The sequence below is a fragment of the Oryzias latipes genome, chromosome 24 (genome assembly GCF_053564925.1).
Source record: "Oryzias latipes strain Hd-rR chromosome 24, Olatipes_Hd-rR_3.1".
NCBI classification, from domain to species: Eukaryota; Metazoa; Chordata; class Actinopteri; order Beloniformes; family Adrianichthyidae; genus Oryzias; species Oryzias latipes.
In genome coordinates, this window is record NC_136260.1 from 7,359,469 (window position 1) to 7,377,066 (window position 17,598).

At 40.7% G+C, this 17,598-nt stretch overlaps 2 protein-coding genes and 1 long non-coding RNA gene across 7 annotated transcripts in view; 1 reads left to right on the forward strand and 2 right to left on the reverse strand.

Moving 5' to 3' along the window:
• Positions 1-13,759, reverse strand: part of LOC101157267 (TBC1 domain family, member 32) — a 35,613-nt gene extending 21,854 nt beyond the window's left edge. For 2 of the 5 annotated variants that reach the window (XM_011491975.4, XM_011491974.4), the window contains exons 1-17: positions 13,460-13,759; positions 12,213-12,375; positions 10,999-11,163; positions 10,310-10,487; positions 10,153-10,224; positions 8,953-9,072; positions 8,777-8,855; positions 7,399-7,502; positions 7,264-7,325; positions 6,766-6,904; positions 6,321-6,380; positions 5,346-5,445; positions 4,310-4,447; positions 3,081-3,170; positions 1,636-1,778; positions 1,372-1,499; positions 393-594 (exon numbers count right to left, since the gene is read on the reverse strand). In XM_011491975.4, the coding sequence (XP_011490277.1) occupies positions 393-594; positions 1,372-1,499; positions 1,636-1,778; positions 3,081-3,170; positions 4,310-4,447; positions 5,346-5,445; positions 6,321-6,380; positions 6,766-6,904; positions 7,264-7,325; positions 7,399-7,502; positions 8,777-8,855; positions 8,953-9,072; positions 10,153-10,224; positions 10,310-10,487; positions 10,999-11,163; positions 12,213-12,367 (1,935 nt within the window). In that variant the 5' untranslated portion in view covers positions 12,368-12,375; positions 13,460-13,759. Of the gene's footprint in view, positions 1-392; positions 595-1,371; positions 1,500-1,635; positions 1,779-3,080; positions 3,171-4,309; positions 4,448-5,345; positions 5,446-6,320; positions 6,381-6,765; positions 6,905-7,263; positions 7,326-7,398; positions 7,503-8,776; positions 8,856-8,952; positions 9,073-10,152; positions 10,225-10,309; positions 10,488-10,577; positions 10,653-10,998; positions 11,164-12,212; positions 12,376-12,846; positions 12,866-13,459 lie in introns of those variants that run through there. The other 3 variants (XM_078942593.1, XM_078942592.1, XM_078942594.1) reach the window with 2 other exon arrangements.
• Positions 13,760-13,947: 188 nt separating this feature from the next.
• On the forward strand, positions 13,948-17,140 carry hsdl1 (hydroxysteroid dehydrogenase like 1). The gene is made up of 5 exons (XM_004083883.5): positions 13,948-14,407; positions 14,965-15,413; positions 15,499-15,582; positions 16,315-16,437; positions 16,857-17,140. Exons 1-5 carry the CDS (start codon positions 14,188-14,190, stop codon positions 16,917-16,919), a joined length of 939 nt encoding a protein of 312 aa, XP_004083931.1. The 5' UTR covers positions 13,948-14,187; the 3' UTR covers positions 16,920-17,140.
• Positions 17,141-17,279: 139 nt separating this feature from the next.
• Positions 17,280-17,567, reverse strand: LOC110014220 (uncharacterized). Its single transcript, XR_013653999.1, has 2 exons — positions 17,434-17,567; positions 17,280-17,358 (listed from the first exon to the last, which is right to left on the reverse strand). It is a non-coding gene; the product is annotated as an uncharacterized LOC110014220 (long non-coding RNA).
• Positions 17,568-17,598: the final 31 nt, after the last annotated feature.

Here is a 17,598-nt window from a genome sequence, read left to right on the forward strand (position 1 = left end):
CAGACGTGCTGTTCCAGAAACCTTGATTAGGAGGTTTTTTTTGGGCTGGTTAGCCTCCATATGATGGAAGCAGCTCCTTGATGAGGCGAGTAGATAAAGTAAGACGTGCGCTCACAAAGCAAACCGAGCATGACAAACGTTCGGCGGCACTGAAACTAAACATAAGATAGTCTCCATTTCATGATGCTGAAAGCAGATGGAGATAAAAAGCTTGTAAACGAACATTTTCTAGAATTTATGTGCATTTTCTAGTGATAAATGCCTATTTATGTCCCCTGATTTATATAAAAAGAATGTACAGACTCTTTTTTTCAAACAAAAGGGTCATTTTAGAATTAATAACGGCTACATTCACCAAGAGGTCAAAATGAGTTTTGTATTTCTGCAGGTACCTTTCTCCATGCAGCAGCTATGGCTTTATGAAGTCCGTAGGGCTCAAGGACCTGCAGGCCCTCGCAGGTGTTGTACATCTGCCAGCACACAAAGATGAAGGCTCCACACACCGAATGTGACACTGCTGATCCGCTCAATGATGGCAGTCCGTTACCCAGCAGCCTCAGGGTGAACTGTGCAATTATATGAGCAGTACAGGCTCTGCGGATGTCAGAAAACAGAAAGAAATAGGCTAAAAAAGAGATAAAAGAGACTTTTTTCTACACATAAATGTATAAATGTGAGTCTTTTCATCCTTTTCTTTTCACCCTACTCTAATATTTATAATAGAATTTTCTATTGTGCAATGTTACACGTAATAAAAAATAAGATTGTAAGAAAACTAGAAAGTACTGACGTTAAAAACCAGAACAACTGATCTGAGGAACACCTCTGAGAACACAGTTAGAAAGGTGAAGCACTGAGCCTTAGATTGTGTTTCACAAATGCAAACCACCTGGGAATGTTTGTAAAGAACCAAATTGAGCAATTTAACAGAAAAACCCCATGTTCATTGTAAAGCACAGTGGGAGAAGCATTATAATTTGGGCTTGGACATTCTCCATCTGCAAAGGTGAGCTGACACCCGTCGTCAGTTGAGTGTCTGGCAACCACGCAGGAAAGCATGGTTGCCAGGCAACCCAACGTCAACCACCCAGACCAGAACCAGAAGGACCACCACCGATGAAGTGTTTAGGGTCAGACAGCAGAAGATAAAACCAGTGAAAGGCTGTTTCATATGCTTACCAAATATGCGTTTTGAATACATTTTATTTCTCAAAAGTTTTCTTTACTGAGAAACATGGGAGCTTTGCCAGTTCTAATCTGTTTGCTCTGCATGAACCGGGAGGATTTGTTTCACATATTTAACTCCACACAAAAGTCTTCAAGGCTACCTGAGAAGGTCTGCTTCTTCCCGTCAAAACTTCGCAGCCTCACCTCTCTCCCTGGGGCCCCACCACATTCTTCTCATATAAGAAGAGGGCTAATCCTCTGTCGGTGTTTGCAATGCGAGCCAGAACGTCCGCAATAAGAATCAGTGTGGTTGCCGGGGAATCCAGCGTGCTCTGTAAACAAATAATCAATCCAATCCGTTAAAGCATCATTGATGAAAACCCCGTTCCTGCTGTGAGAACTTCCCAGTCCACAGAAAGTCTCCTCTGACAAAAACCTTCCAGGTTTTCTTCAAAATGCATGCGTGACCTGTTGTCCACTGAGCAGCGCGACCACGGGAGCCAGCAGCTTCTCCATGACGGCGGTCTGGTGGAGGCATTCAGCTGCGCAGTCTGGCTGCTCACACAACATCCACAGCAGCTCCAACACCAAACCGCTGGGTGACAACGGGTCTGAGCATGAAAACATCACAAAGTTAGAACAGTTTGATTGATCCAAATATAGTTTTTGGTTGTATTTGTAACTTCAGTTGGTCCAAATTGTGACACCTGCTGGTTTAAAGCATTTCTGAAGGATGTTTTAGAAAACCAGAGGACCTTTTGCTTAGAATACTTTACAAAGCAAAGTGAGTTTTGAACATTGCAGGTGACTGAGTTGGATTGAGCAGGAATGCCCAAAATGCTGATACCTTTGGTTATTTCGGTTTGCTTTTGAACTTTATAATTAAGAGAGTACCAAACCCCTTTGAAATGCTGCATTGTTACAACAGCTACTCCTAAAACAAGCCTTTAAACCCAGTGCTGGCCAACCCTGGCCCTCAAGAGCCACAATCCTGCCAGGTTTCCAGCTCTCCTTGACTATCTTTCTCCTGATTGGCTAACTCAAGTGATTCCCCATCCTGGCTGCCTAAACACACCTGATCGAGGTAGTCGGTGTCAAGCAGTCCTGGGAGAGCTGGAAAGCAGGCAGAATTGTGGCTCTTAAGGACCAGGTTGGCCAGCCCTGCTTTAACCCATTAATTGTATAAGATTACTGGACAGAGAGAGTGTGACGTCACCAACAGAAAATGAATTCTAATAATATTAATTAATTGACTGCCATTTGGAGCCAGATGAGGTTAGAAAGTAGTGATGGGTCCGAGTCATTATCTTTTGATATATTGTGGTCTTTGAATTATGATTATGTCGTTTTTTGCCTAAATAAAAAAAAAAAAAAAGCCTGTAAAAGCTCTTTGTTGCCAGTGGAACAAAGAGCTTTCCTTCGGCCTCATTTAAGGCACCTTTATTACACGATGTTATGGCAGATGGTAACACAGTTTGTGGACATTCTTTCATAAAACTGATCCTAAAAGCACTGCTGAGGATTTGTAACGCTCGTTCATTTGAAAAAACCTGAGGGGATCCTGCACCTATTCCAAAGAAACACAACACTAACACAGCTAACTCTCTTTATTTTATATCTTCCCAAGTAGAAATAAGTGATAGGAGCTTCGCTGTGAATACAATTTCCTCCTGGGATAAATAAAGTATTCCGATTCTGATTCATTCCATGTAATTAATAAATAACTCAATAAAGTATTTTAAGACACAACTTTACTTCCTGATTCAGTACAAGGTTAATAGATACAAGCCGTGGTTAAAGGCGTTTTATGTCTGACTGGAAATTACGGCTTGCTTCTTGATTCTAGACAGAGGCTGAGGAGCACTGAGGTCACTGCAGGTGAACATGTCTGTGTGCGTGTGCGTGGGCCGCACCTGTGTGCGAGGCATCGCTGGGCAGAGGCTTGGGGTGGTGATACATGATGTTTATGAGAATGACGAGCAGGTCTGTGAGAGTGACTGGCTCTGAAACACAAATATAGCTGCTTATTGTCCAGACAGAGACACGAATCCTGAGGGGAAAAAGGCTGAATCACCAAAACACAGTTTTAGGTGCAAGATAAGACGCTGTCATAAAATCCTCTGCTGTTGTACGTTTGATGAAAATTTAGCGCCAGCAGGAAAATATTACTAGATATTAACCCCGTACAAAATAACCTCCCCACCACCAAATCATTATTACTTTTTAACTTATAATTAAAAAGAACTGTCAGTGAGATGAATATGTTGACAAAAATGTATAAAAATACTAATTAGATATACAATTTAAGATGATTTTGATGACGATAATACTAAACACTTTTTTATATTACTCTTCTATTGCTAAATTAATTTGGGAGAATTGTACTTTCACTTTGTGTAGTTCACAGACTCACTACTAGGTGACTTTTAAGCAATTTGTGTATCAGGGGCGTTCAGTTTCAATGGTAGTAGAGGAGGCTAATCCCAATTGAATGATGCTAATGTAAATTATAGGATGCTGACTCCAATCAGAGAATACTAATGCTAATCCCAGAACGCTAATACGAATATCTAATTTTGTAAAAAATAAATGAATACTAAAGAAACAGTATTGTCGACATTATCGAAATGTAATCTCAAGGTTTTATAAAAGTGAAAAAAACCTGATAATCCTATGATTTTAACAACACATTTGTCCCACGTAACAATACTCATAAAAACTTAAGGCTGCTATCAACAAAAAATTTACATGGAGAACTGTATTAAAACTGCAATAAGTGACACATGATGACACACGAGGCTGATGCAAAGTCATTTCATGACATAAGAGTCTAGATTCAAAGAGAACACCTTTGATAGACAGTGATTCACAGGTGACTGAGTAACACAGACTGATACAGGGTGTGTTGGGGAGAGGCGTGTTATACGTGTGCACTGATCAGACATACACCTGCTGGAGATTATGGGCTGTAAAGATGGGAAGGATTGTTCTTCTTTGGAATTATTGTGACTGATGCAACACCCATCAGTACAGGACAATAAAGCCCTCCTTAAGTGGAGACATGTGCCCAAAGCTAAATGTTAAACTGCTAAAGTTACGTAAGATTCCATGTCAGGGAGCACAGAACGTGTTAGCATCAAACCTTTGTGCTTCCTGATTCGGATGGGAAACAGCTTTCTCCCATTGGCATAAAGGATCAGTTTCCCCAGAACACACACAGAGTGGACGAAGAGGGCAAAATCCAGCTCCTTTCCGGAGTAAACGCTGCTCTGCAATGCGCCTGAAACGAACAAAAAAAAAACATTTATGGATCTTGGTCCGTGTCCTTTTTTGGCATTTGAAGTCTCTTTATAACAATAGAAACAAGCAAATTAAGATAAAACTTAAGTTCAATTTTAAACAGAATTTAAAACCCTAAATTGCAATAATTCGGTATCCAGCGTAATAACAGCCATTGCCTAAAAATAGAACTTGTTTCTTTTTTGTAATATAATAAGAAAACAGTTTATGTTTTTTATGACTGCTAGAAACTAGAACGGCTTGTTTCATCGTATTGCAGCAACAAACAAACAGTAATCAGCACGCCAGGAGTTTTGTCGTTTGAATCTTGTTCAAAAGCTGCTGCAATGGTCCATCCACACAGTATCACCTGCACACTCTGTGCGTGCAGTGAGTGTGTGTGCAACTTAAATTAGCCTTACAGACACCTTTTTGATACACTTACCACATGCACAATAATGGTATATTCCATTTTCATGACGTCCCTTACGGTGACTGTACAAACCTCTAGGGAGGTGCAAAACACACCTGCACTCCCTTTACAATGCTCCTCTCTACGACCCTCCATGGACCTGGACTACACAAAAACCTGCAGCACGGGCCAGGGTCAACACTCGTATGGGTGCATGTGACCTTGCCTGCCACTAAAGTGAAGGGCTGCTCTTTTCTTTGTAAGAGCACATCTGTGTTTTTGTAGTTCCTGAATGCACTCAAACAACAAAGGCTTCAAGCTAGGTCTTCAATTGCAGACCTGGATTCCTGGAATAGCACTTAATGGCTCCCAGTGAGCTTTTTTTTGTCAAAAAACAGCCATTATTCCATTTCACTGCAGCTCTGAATGTTTTCTATCACACTGTGGCCTGCATCAGGCTGATGGAGGGGAAGAGGGTTCGACTTACTGGCGTTCTTCTGCTTCCCTGCGAGAGCATCGCTCACGTCGCCCCTGAAACCTTCGCTGGCCTCGCTGTAATGGATGCACTGCTGAACCGCCACCACCACCTGGTGAAGAGCAGAGCATTGGAATCCGTTGGTGTGTTGGAGCAGTCCACCTCCAACTGAGAAACCTCACTTTACGATTTACAGGGCATTGCTCAAAGGCATAGAATTGTGAGAGTTATTGTTGGTTAGCTCAGAGAAAGTTTAAGAGTTCATGTGGTGGAAATTGACTCACTCAAGCCAGGAGGATTAAAGTGAGAGGTTTAAATTAATCGATCCATTCTTGCGTCAAATTGTCAAAGTGGCATTCATCTGCAGTTGATCTGTGTTTGCGTATCAAACACGGTGACTCATCTGGGATTGCACTTCATTTACCATCAGATCTACCCTCTTGACAGGGAGAAATACAGTTTAAGCTGGATCTCTGTGAGCCGGACACTTCAGTTACAGTTCTCTAACAGCCATTTCACACTTAATACCCACTAAAGCACAAAAGTCCTGTCCAAGGGCGGATCTCAGATTTCTGCAAGGGCCTAGAGCTAAGCTGTACATCTCCTATGGGACAGGAAGCAGCGTCTTTGGTGAGCTGGATACCAGATCTGGTGACAGATGTGCTCTCAAGTCATTTTTTGCAAATCAGAGTCGGTGTCAAGTCCTTCAGGCTTCAATTTGCAAGTTGCATCTCAAGTTTTATAATTAAAATTGTTCTTCGTCCTTACAAAATGTCGCTGTGACTGCCTGAAACACACTTTTAGAGAGTCTGTGGATCTGCAATTGTAAAACAATAAGAAGTCCCAGTCACTATACACAAACGTGTATAATTTATATGTAATTAAAATTATTTTTTTTAAAAAGCTAAACTTAAATGTTTTTATCTTTGCTGTTGGCATTTTTTTAAGAAATCACAAAAAAGGCAGTGATTACTGAGTGAATCTTACCAGAAGCTTGTACTTTCTCTCCAAGAGTCTGAGAACAACATTCCTGCTGTAGTAACCATGCTGAGCAAACAGAAGAGAACAACCAAGAAAGACAAAAAAACAACAAAAGAAAGCAAGTTAATAAAGCCTAGTTTACAGTCTTCAAAACCGAACATAACAACACAAGGAGTTTCCATTTAAGGTTAATAAGAAGCACAAAGAAGCATCATAACTTTGCTGTTACGTCGTTCAAGCAGAGTTTTGCTCTACATGTTGCTGGAATTGTCTCAGCTTTAGCAGAACTCTCAGGGAATACAATAAAATCTCCAGCAAAAACTGCAGCTGAAAGCATTTGAGCTATAAAGTGGTACAACTACTTCTAACTTTGCAGAACCTAACAAACGTTCTAGAAATATCCATGTTTTTTTGCCGTATTTTAACAGTAAAAGAAAAAGAACAAACACACCATCCACTTGATGAACCAGTCCGCTTTGATGTCCAGTAGTGTCAGTAAATGTATCGGCTCCAGGGGTTTTTCAGCTGAACCGTGTGGGTGATGGAAGGACAGCAGGGACAGACTGCTCTCTATCACGTCTTCCATATATCTGTAGCAAAGTCAACAGAGTGAAACGTAGCATCTTTCTCCAAAACAGGAGTGAAAACACAAACTGCAGCTGAGTGCCTCGTGTGACGGACGTGTTTTGCTTTAGTTTTATAGTGTGTTAATATAACTTAGACTCTCAAGTGTTAAGTTTAATATCTATGCAATTAACAGTATTTATATAGGACTTGTGTCGAATTGCTCCGACTGTTTTTTCTTCAGACATACGATTTGCATATCCAACATTCTTGGAGACAGCTCTTAAAAAAAACAAAAAGTATGGTATGGCTGCTGAAAATATTGGCTAACATAAACATAACATGCAACAAAGCCTCTGTGCTGAAATCCTTGACATGAACTCACTTCTCAGGGTGACGAATCCAGAAGGAAGCCACCTCCTTCTGGAAGTCATTAATCAATCGCATCTGAAATGCACAAAGCAAAATAATTAGAAAAACTCTTCTGAAACGACCTTTAGTTGAGCTGAAAAGAAAGTACCTGCTTGAGAAGGCGGGTTATCTTAGGAGTGTTGATGTCGAGGGTTGCTGAGCCGCTTGGGAAGTTCAGCTTGTGAGACACAAAACTGGATTCTACATTTTTAGCTGTTAAGAAAAAAGCATATCGACACCAATTAATGTCATGAAACTGATAAATTCTTTAACTTATTTGTAAAATAAATGATTTTCAGTTTTTTCCACAAAGTAGTTTAAAAAAATCTACCAAAGGAACGAGGATATAAAGCAGAATTTAACAGATCGTCTTTCTTCAACTTTTAGTTGTTATTTTTTATTTTATTTTATATACAGCTTGTGTCTGTAAAATTGCTCTCTCCCATTGACCGTGCTTCTCCCCCTATCTCTAAGGCAGCGCCCAGCCACCCTAAGGGTGTTCTCTGGCTCAGCTCTCTTGACCATAATGGGCCGGTACGGCGACTGCATAACGGCAGATGCCGCACCAATCTGCCTGTCAATCTCACGCTCCAATCTTCCCTCACTTGGGTTCAAGACCCCAATATACTCCTCCACCTGGGGAAGGGACACTGCGCCCATTTAGACAGGACAACATCATCTGCAAAGAGGAGAAAGGAAATCCTGTGGTCCCCAAACCGGACCTCCTCCGGCCCCTGGTTGTGCCTAAAAATTCTGTGCTCAAAGGGCAGCACTGCCAGAGTCCAACATGCAACGGTAACGGGTCCAACTTACTGCCGGCTATGCAAACCACTGGACAGCCCTCAGTAAGGCTCCACGGATCCCATCCTCCACAGGAAACCACAGGGGACCCGGTTGAACACCTTCTTCAAATCCACAAACACATATGGACTGGATAAGTGAACTCCCACAAACCCTCCAGCACTCTAAAAAGGGTTAGGGCCGGTCCACTGTTCCACAACCAGGACAGAAACCGGACTGTTGTTCCTGGATCTGAGGTTCAACTATCGGATGGACTCTCCTCTCAGGGTACCCTGGCATAGACTTTCCATTGTGATTCCCCGGGAGCTGGAACACCCCCCCATTGAAAAGGGGGTCGCTGAGACACCTGCCTTCAACTGCCACACAAACCACATTGGACAGGCCCCTACAGGTGTTTGGCCCACATGACTGTAATCCCCAGTCCTGGCTCTGGAGTGGGGCTTCAGTGAAGCCAATCCTGGCGACATAGCAAAATCTTTGTTTGTACTTCTCATCAAGCGGGTTCTGAACAGCTCTTTGTCTGGCTCGTCACCCAGGACCTGTCTGTCTGCAAAATCTCTAGACAGTTTAGCTCCTGGGATGACTAAAGCTCTTCAACCCCTCCACCACATTAAGGTGGCGGTTCAATGATGAAGAAAATACATTTTGTTAAAAAAAACAGTCATATCTCTATTTACATTTCCTACCTAAACTGGCGAACATCTCTCTGGTGACATTGAGTGGAGAGCAGGAGAAGCTTTTAGCAAAAAACTGCAACGCCTCTTCCTGACAGGGACAGGAGAAAAAGAGACCTTTATTCCTGCAGTGGCGGAAGGAAATGTGGGTGTGTGGGACAGCGGGGGGACATGAGGTTAGGACTCACACTGAGCTCGGCCTCGTTCAGAGCCAAAGAGAGGTTCCTGCGCAGGGTACTCCAGCTCTCGCAGCTCAACAGATCAGGCAGAGACGCACGGCAGAGGACGTGCAACGCCTCCCGACGCATCTACACACACATTCAAACAGATCCCAGCTTGAATGAATTTTAAGATGATCGGGGGCGATGGGTGTGGCCGAAATCTCCAAAATGTGACTGTCTAAACCTGGTTTAAGAGATCTACTCTTTGTAGGGGTGTAACCATGAATCGATTTATTTTCCTATGATCCAACCAGATCAATCTGTCTGAGGCAAGCTGTCAATCAAATTGACCTAAACCAGGGGTGTCAAAGAGGGCCGGATTTAGTGAAGTGAAACTGTATGTGGGCTAGGGCTGCACGATATGAAGAAAACCCGCGATATGCGATATTAGAAATTAATATTGCGATAACGATATAATTTGCGGTATATAAACAATTAGCAAAACAACCAAAAATATTATTCCCATTCCATTACAACAGCTTAAAAATTATACTACAAATGACCCTTGTTGACATAGGAGGCGAACATACAACATAATAGAGCGCCATCCGATTAGTTAACAACGTGAAGGGGTCCATCTGATTGGTCAAATGCAGAAAGGGATTCTTTCAATCCATTAAACACTTCAAGCTGCCATAAGACTGTTTGGCCACATCTAAGGTAACCATTTATTGCAAATTTGCTGTCTTTTGCGATATGCATATTGCACAGCTTGATATTGCGATAAAGATAAATTTGCGGTATATTGTTCAGGCCTACTGGGGGCCAACCCTTTGGCCTGCATTCTTGAACTTTTTAATAAGGTTAAGTGCAAATGAACAGTTTAATGAACATTGCTGGGCAGCACATATGCATATTTAAAATGATCATAGCTTGGTAAATATTCTGCCAAGAGCTCTGAAAATTAATGCATGAAGTTATTATTGTTTCTTGAAGGTGGATAAATGAAAGCACAGAGAACAGGTTCCACTAAAAAGAATTTAAATAACTGCAGCTCAAAAGAGGAGTATGTGTTTGTGGAAAGAAGGCAAAAACTTCAGTTAAAAAACAGAATCTGAATCTGTATTGTGTAGCTCTGAGTTCTGACAGGCTGAGCACAGCTAAAACATACATAGAACAGATGGGAAACAACCATGGTGGTGAATGTGAAAGCCTCAGGTTGGGTACCTCTTTGGGCTTGCCGGGCTCAAGTCTTTCAGCTAGAAGCTGGAGCTCCTCCTGCGTGATGAAGGTGTAGCTCTGGAAAAGATCAAGAGGAGAGTCTCAGAGAGAGAAAACAACCCCATTCCAGAATCAAACCCCCCTCGTGTCTTGTTCCTCTGACCTGGTTGAAGGAGGAGTCGCTGTCGGAGCAGCTGTCTGTGAAGTGGCTGCTGTGCTGGCTGTGCTCCCTCTCTCTGTGCGTCTCCTCTTTTCTCAGCTGGCTCTCCTTGTATTTGTTGGTTAAACACTCCACAACAGAGCTCAGTGAGGTTTTCAAGGTCTGCATCATCTGCTGATACCTGGTTCAAGAAGAAAAAAACGGATTATCTGAAAGTCCACCATAGCTTTTCTTGAAATTCTGTTGATGAACTTTTATTCTTTTTAAATACCGGTATGTCTATTTCTAATGCAGCCTGAGTCCTTTTATGTTGTCTTGTTCAGCAAACAATAACTGTAAAGTAAACTCCTTCTTAAGATGACAGAAGAACATAAAACATAAAAAAGAACATTTAAATTTTATATAATCACAGTCAGACAGACTTGGTTTTAGCACGATCCATTTTAAGTAATTTTTTTGTTTAATTTCTGCAAAACAAGGACAAAAACAACACAATAAAATGTGTTTTTTTTCACAATAAAAGGGCAAAAGCAAAAAGAAAACATAATATATTTTTGCTTTATGCACCATACAGCCCGAAAAATATGTTACTGTTTTAAAAATACAAAAGGTTTTGTGTTTTTCTTCAGTCAAAAAGCCACATGTGGCTCCACAGCCTCAGGTTGTGGGCCCCTGTTCTAAGTTACTCTTACTCAGCAGAGTCTTTGTTCCGGCACGCCACAACATTAATCAAGGCGTCGTGTCCTGATCCGGTCCCGTGTTGGCCCTCTCCTAAAGTTAAGTTCAGCATCTCCTCCTCCACCGCGGCGCCCAAAGAGCTCTCTATATGTTGACGGAGGTACCTAACAAACTCATAGCTAAATAAAAACAGACAGAAACCAAAACAACCCGTGTGAGAATTTTGAAGGCATAGTTACAGTTTTTCTCAGTCGCTTTAGTAGAATTCTCAGATCAGAATGAAATTCCCAAAACTATTTGTTCAATCTTCACATCATGATGTCACTTGTGCACATCATATAAGCAGTTTCTCACTTCTTTGAACAAGTTGCAATAGCTTTGGTACATCCATGCAAATGATTATGTACAATTATCTGCTCTTTGCTACATTATCAATTGTTTTTGTCATGTTGATCAAAATGTATTATCTAGTTCACTGTGCAATAGTCTTACTCCTCAAAACACTTAGTCATTAGTTCATCGTATAAGTCATTAACTGCAAAATGGTTTACCAAGTTGTCATAATGTGACAAACATATTTCGCTGCATTTCAAGAGAGGATATTCGCTGTGATGTGGATGAGAATTTGTGGCCTAACATACAAGAACGACAAGAGGTGTAGGAAGACCACACCAATTCCTACTGCACTGCCTGTATTGTTGGACAGAATATTGTCCTATCTCCCTTTGTATTACTGTTTGCAGTGGGTTTTTTCTATGTTGGTATGACATGGTCTGTCAACAAATTACAAAATGAACAGTAAAAGTGTAAATGTGAATCTTGTTCAGTCTCTTGCAATCAAACAAAAAAGGTGTAACTTACATTTTACAATAATTGTCATCAGAACTTTAGCCATAGTTTACATCAGAACTTCCCTCTAAAGTACACACTTATATTGACAACATGACTAAGTAATTTGACTGTCTTGTTCGTAGACAATGACACAAGGACTTGACATTCTGATGGCCCTGACATGTTCAATGACATAAAGACTTAGTTTTGAGAGATGAACTAAAGATTTTGAGCAAGTTACAGGCTTTTGCAAGAAATCCATAGTGTTTGGCTGTTTGTACAAATTGTTTTGAGAAATGCACACAGGTATTTGCAAACTTCAATTCTGATCTGAGAATTGTACTAAAGCGACTGAGAAAAACTGTTGAGGACCACATGTGTTTGTGGGTGACCTCACCTATAGAAGTTCTTGTCAGTCTCCTCCAGGTGGAGGAGGATCTCTTGAGCAGCTTCACCTGAAGTTGCCCCGGTTATTTTCTCACTGATACTTTTTAGAAACTGTTTGATGAGGGACTGCAACTCCACCTCATCTTTCACCAGCAGCTGAGACATATTTGTTGCTGAGGAGTAGATCAGAAAATGAGACCAAAAAAAAGGATTATTAAGGACCCGCTCCAATGAAAATGGTGTTTTTCACGTGTTCTTGTAGCATTTTTCTGATGATGGGGGAAACATATAGACAAAAATTAAACTTATATTTGCATTTGTGAAAATTGTTGTGAATCAGAAGCAGATGAAAAAAGGCCCTGTGAAAAAGCTTGTAGCTGTGATGCAGTTGCTACAGTCAGTGGGCCACCAGCTTCCTGCTCCACTCCATTCCGATGCATCTACTTGTTGTCAAATAGATCCAGGAATGCCTTCGTTTTCCTCGTCTCAGATAGAATCTGACTCAAAACTGTAAAACTGGATATTTCCAATATTGCTGCCGTTATTTTCTTGCACTGATAATGTTACTTTGGAGGTGGATGGGGCTGTAAGCTAAATGGGAGGAGTGTAAAACAAGGGATGATGGGAAGTCAGGACAGGCTTACTCATCCCAAAGGTCCCGTCCCCAACTCAGAGGTGAATTTCTAATGAACTCCTGCCGCTCTGCAGAAACTATGTCCTAGAAAACGACACAGATTTTGCCTGAAAACTGCATAATTGTCATTAAAAGACAACTGGGAACACTTTGAAAATAGATCAAAAGGTGATTGGAGTGGGACTTTAAATTTGTTTTGTGTTTCATTCACACAAAGTAAAGATACTTAACATCATCTCCAATGTTTTGTTTATTTTTAAATTCTCTTCAAAACTAAATTCTAGCCAATTAGCCATACAATTAGATCTTTTAAAAAAGCACAAACAAAAAATCTTAATAATATTAGAAGAATAGAAAAGTAGTTAATATCGCACCACCTACAGATGTTGAGGTACTTTAAGGGTAAAATGACATGTTGTATTAAAGTGATCATAAAACTGTTTTAAAAAGCAAAAATGGGCAATCAGCCAATACACCAAAACCAATAAACAAATTAAGTTGAATACTAGATGATAATACCAGAAGACGGGCAATAACTAAAAGTCTCTTCCGACAGACCCGAAGAGACTAAAGCAGGCTGTGTACACAAGACAATAAAATGACATTTTAACGGCGTGACTTACTCTGTTAAGATGCACTCTATATTATTTATGCATATATCTGATAGTATTTTTGCTCTTGTTGGTGAACCAATTCTTCTAGGCTAGCTAGCAGAAAGAGCGAATCAGACTTAGCAATAAAAAAGAGCCAAATTCATGCTAAAAAAAAACGTAGTATTTATGAATACAATGTCACATTCATTCTGCAGTGGCCGCCGCTTTACAGGAAATTTTAAAGCGCTTGCAAAATCCATTTTTGTCTCGAGTATGTAAACGTCAGAGCTCGGTGCATTGTGGGTATCTCATGGTGCACTGAGGTACCATCGGAAATTAGAAACTATCGATTATAGATCTATAATTGAGCTTAGAGGATGGTTAAAAATACTTTTAGAAAGGGATAGTATATAATTTAAAATATTTAATATTTTATTACCAAATAAAAACGTTTGTCTTATATTTTGGTATAGTTAAAACGTTGTAAAAAGACATTTCTGTTGGCTTTTGAAAGCAGCAACCGGAAGTGTCTCATCACGTGATAAATGTTTTGTTTCTTCACTGAAAGTGGACGAAACGCGTCCCTTATTCTCCAGAAGCTATGAAATAAGTTTTTTCCCCCCAGTATAATAATAACTTTTTAGACACTTTTTCCTCAAAATCAAACTGCTGGTTGGCGTTTAATCCCAGCGTTTTGTTTTGGGGATGATTCTAAACTAGCCAACTAACTAGCATCAGACTAGTAGTAGTGGAGCAGCATGGCAGCGGTTGACAGCTTCCAGCTTTTGTACAGAGAAATTTCTCGCTCTTGCGGCGGGTACGTGGAGACCCTGGCCCTGGTTGGGGCCCTGTACTCCGCTAGCCGAGCCGTCGTCCTGCTGAGTGATTGCTGTTCGCTGGTCAGGGTTCATTTTCTGCCAAGGATCATCCCCAATAAGCGGCTGGCTCAGAGATTTGGAGACTGGGCTGTCATTACTGGTGAGAACCGCCTTCAGCAGAAAGAAAAGGAAACAGCTTCATACTGACTAACAGTCGTCACACATCAGGTCTATGATTTATGGAATCTAAATATAAATATATCCAGACATTGTTGGAAACAATAGGATTGTGTGTGATTTAGGATTTTTGCTGAATTCTAAATGTGTTAATTTACCCTAAAACCCTTTGATCTTCTTTTATAACAAACACAATACTGAGTTTCTTCTAACATTTTAAGTTAAAATTTATTTATTTGTTAAATGAATGTTGTTGTATTCCCACGATGCCGTACAAACAACTGGTTTGTTGTGTTTAGCATTGTATTTATGTGTTTATTGTTAATTTCAGCCTGAGATTCACTTTCTGTCTGAAATCTTTATGCTGGCAACTGATAAAAAGATATTGTTACCATGATATTGTCCAGTAAAAATAAAATAAATGTTTAAAACAAACAAGGTGTGAAATGATCGCCACGCATTGTTTCATAATAAAAATCTCATCTGTGGTTAAAATGAATGGCTTTCCTGAAATAATGAAGGTATCTTCTTTCCTCTCAGATGCATCTGAGCCTGTAGCCAAAGCATATGCAGAAGAGCTGGCCAAGCACGGCATCAATGTGGTCTTCATAGCGCCAGACGCCGCCTCAGTTCGAGATTCAGCAGCATCAATTTCACAAAGTTTTGGAGTAGAAACCACCGTCATAGTGGCTGACTTTTCTCTGGGCCAAGCGACTGTAATCAAGCCCATCCAGGACTCACTGAGGGATAAAGATGTCGGCTTCTTGGTGAACTGTGTCGATGAGTCGCTGGCTTCTCCTCTGAGTCTGATGGAAATGTCGGATCAGTTCTTGCTGGCTCAGGTCAATAGGAACGTCGGTGCTGCGACTCTGATGACCCGTTTGGTTCTGCCGGGGATGTTGCAGCGCAGCAGAGGAGCCCTGGTCAACATATCGTCGGGCGCCAGCTGCAGACCGTGGCGCCGACCCGCCACGCTCAGCGCAGTCAGCGTAAGAGCAGAATCTGCAGGGAGGAGTCTCTGAAGCATCTGTGTGGCCGGAGCCCGCTTAACGTTTTCCTTTTTGGATGTTTCAGGGATACTTGGACAGTTTCTCTAGAGCGCTTCACTTGGAGTACGGTACCAGAGGGGTCTTCATTCAAAGCCTGATCCCTTTACAGGTAAGAGTCAGTGTTCAGATCCTGTAGAAAGTGTTGAATGACGTTATACAGTACGGTCCAAATTATTATGCAAATTGTATTTAAGTGTAAAAATAGTAGAATTCTTTGTTCTTCTCATTATAAGTCATGGATGATATTAGTTTGCCAGGTAAGTTCAATTAAAGCAAAACCTACTAAACAAGGAGGTTCCACATTATCAAGCAGAAAAAGGATTTCTCTGCTGCTGAAAAGTGTGAAACACTTAAATGTCTTAGGCAAGGCATGAAAACCTGTGATATTTAACGAAAACTTAAGTGTGACTGTCGTACTAGGAAGAGATTTGAGGCTATTCAGACGTCCTGCAGAGAAATTCAAGCAGAGTCTCTCCAAAAACTCACAAGTTCAATGGATGCAAGAATGGTGAAGCTGCTACAAACTAAGGGTTCCACTAAAAGACATAAAGTGAAATCAAACAGAAAGGTTTGATTTAAAGGTTAAAAATGATTTCTAAACACAGCACCAGTGGACTTGGTGCTTTGGACTAAACTGAAACAGATGCTTTAAATTCTTTCCATGCAAACCGGGGGGTCATGTGACCACACACATGCATCTCTCCACTGGCTTCACTGCTGCTGGGCTTCATTCAGGCTCTGCTTTCATACAGACCTATGATTGTTGAAAACTGCCCTAAAAGAAGCTGAATGGAGCTGAATGTGTGACACAAATTCTCCTCGTTTCGTTTTCTTTGTTTAGATTGCTTCAAGCGCTCATAGAGAGAGTTGGTTTGCGCCGAGGCCTGAGGTCTACGCTCGCCACGCCGTCTCCACTCTGGGCATCTCAAACAGAACCACCGGCTACTGGCCGCACACGCTTCAGGTCAGCACCGACATTCAAGCGCCACTCGAGTGAAAATGGGTGTTTTAGTTTTTTTTCTTGCAGCATTTTTCTGATGATGGGGTGGCATTGCATGGGTTTTATTTTTATACTATTCAATTCTCTTCATTTATTTATTTATGTGTACTGTCTTGCTATTTGTTTTTAAAATTGGATTCTGTTTTTGTGTAAGGCACTTTAAGTAACATTAGTTGGAAAAGTGTTGTACAAATTAAATTGATTTGATTTGATTTGATTTGAAAAAGACCACTGGGAACCCTTTGAAACTGGATCAAAAGATGATCGGAGTGGAACTTTAGGATCTTAACAGGAAGTTTTAGGTTTCTTTTTTGTAGTTCTTATTCAGGAAGTTCTATCTGAAACCTAAACCTGCTTCCTCTTTCTTCTCTCCTTCATCACAGTATGGGCTGATGAAGTGCGTCCCGGAGTGGCTGTGGATTCTTGGATATCGAACGCTCATCTAAGCCGAGAACTAAAAAAAAAAAAAAAATGGCATTGTTTGTGGTTTCTGCTGTTTTTTTGATGAAATTGTTAATTTTTTAGTTTGCTGCAGGAAAAGGAAAAGAACAGTTTCACAAACCACACCTGCATTTCTTTAAACATGTGATTTTTTATTTATTTTTTTATTTAATGTTGATGTTTCCTTCCTGAAGGAAAGGCTGAGACTATAAACTTGTAAAAATAACTGCAACCGATTTTGCATTAGTACTTCAGACTCTGTCACAGTTTGTTTTTAGGAAAAAAGCAGCAAATTTAGGGAAAAAATCTATGCAAAATAATGAAAAGCAGAAGCTTTCGCTCCCTCATGAAACACGGGACCACGGTTCTTCATACAGATGAATTTATTGGCTCTTTATCCACAACTTCAACAACTCCACCAACTTCGCCAACTCCACCATCAAACTGACAGAACAAATAAATACACATATAAATTGTATAGACATTTCACAGAAATATAAATAATACAAACAAACATACCTCGCTGGCCGCATATATAATGAGGGAGGGATGTCCGTGAAGGAACAACAAATATTCAAAACACTTTAACAGCTCTTAACTTCACTTGAACTTCTTTTCTTTGCGATTCACACGTCTTTTCCAGCTCTCCTGTGTTCTCATTAGAATTGTCCGTGCACAACACAT

What these genes read in the sequence shown, in the direction of transcription:
- hsdl1 (XM_004083883.5), top strand. Translation starts at nt 14,188, where the DNA reads ATGGCAGCGGTTGACAGCTTCCAGCTTTTGTACAGAGAAATTTCTCGC. An exon ending in CCACGCTCAGCGCAGTCAGC is followed by an intron (nt 15,414 to 15,498) that starts GTAAGAGCAGAA and finishes TGGATGTTTCAG; the next exon opens with GGATACTTGGACAGTTTCTC. An exon ending in ACTGGCCGCACACGCTTCAG is followed by an intron (nt 16,438 to 16,856) that starts GTCAGCACCGAC and finishes CCTTCATCACAG; the next exon opens with TATGGGCTGATGAAGTGCGT.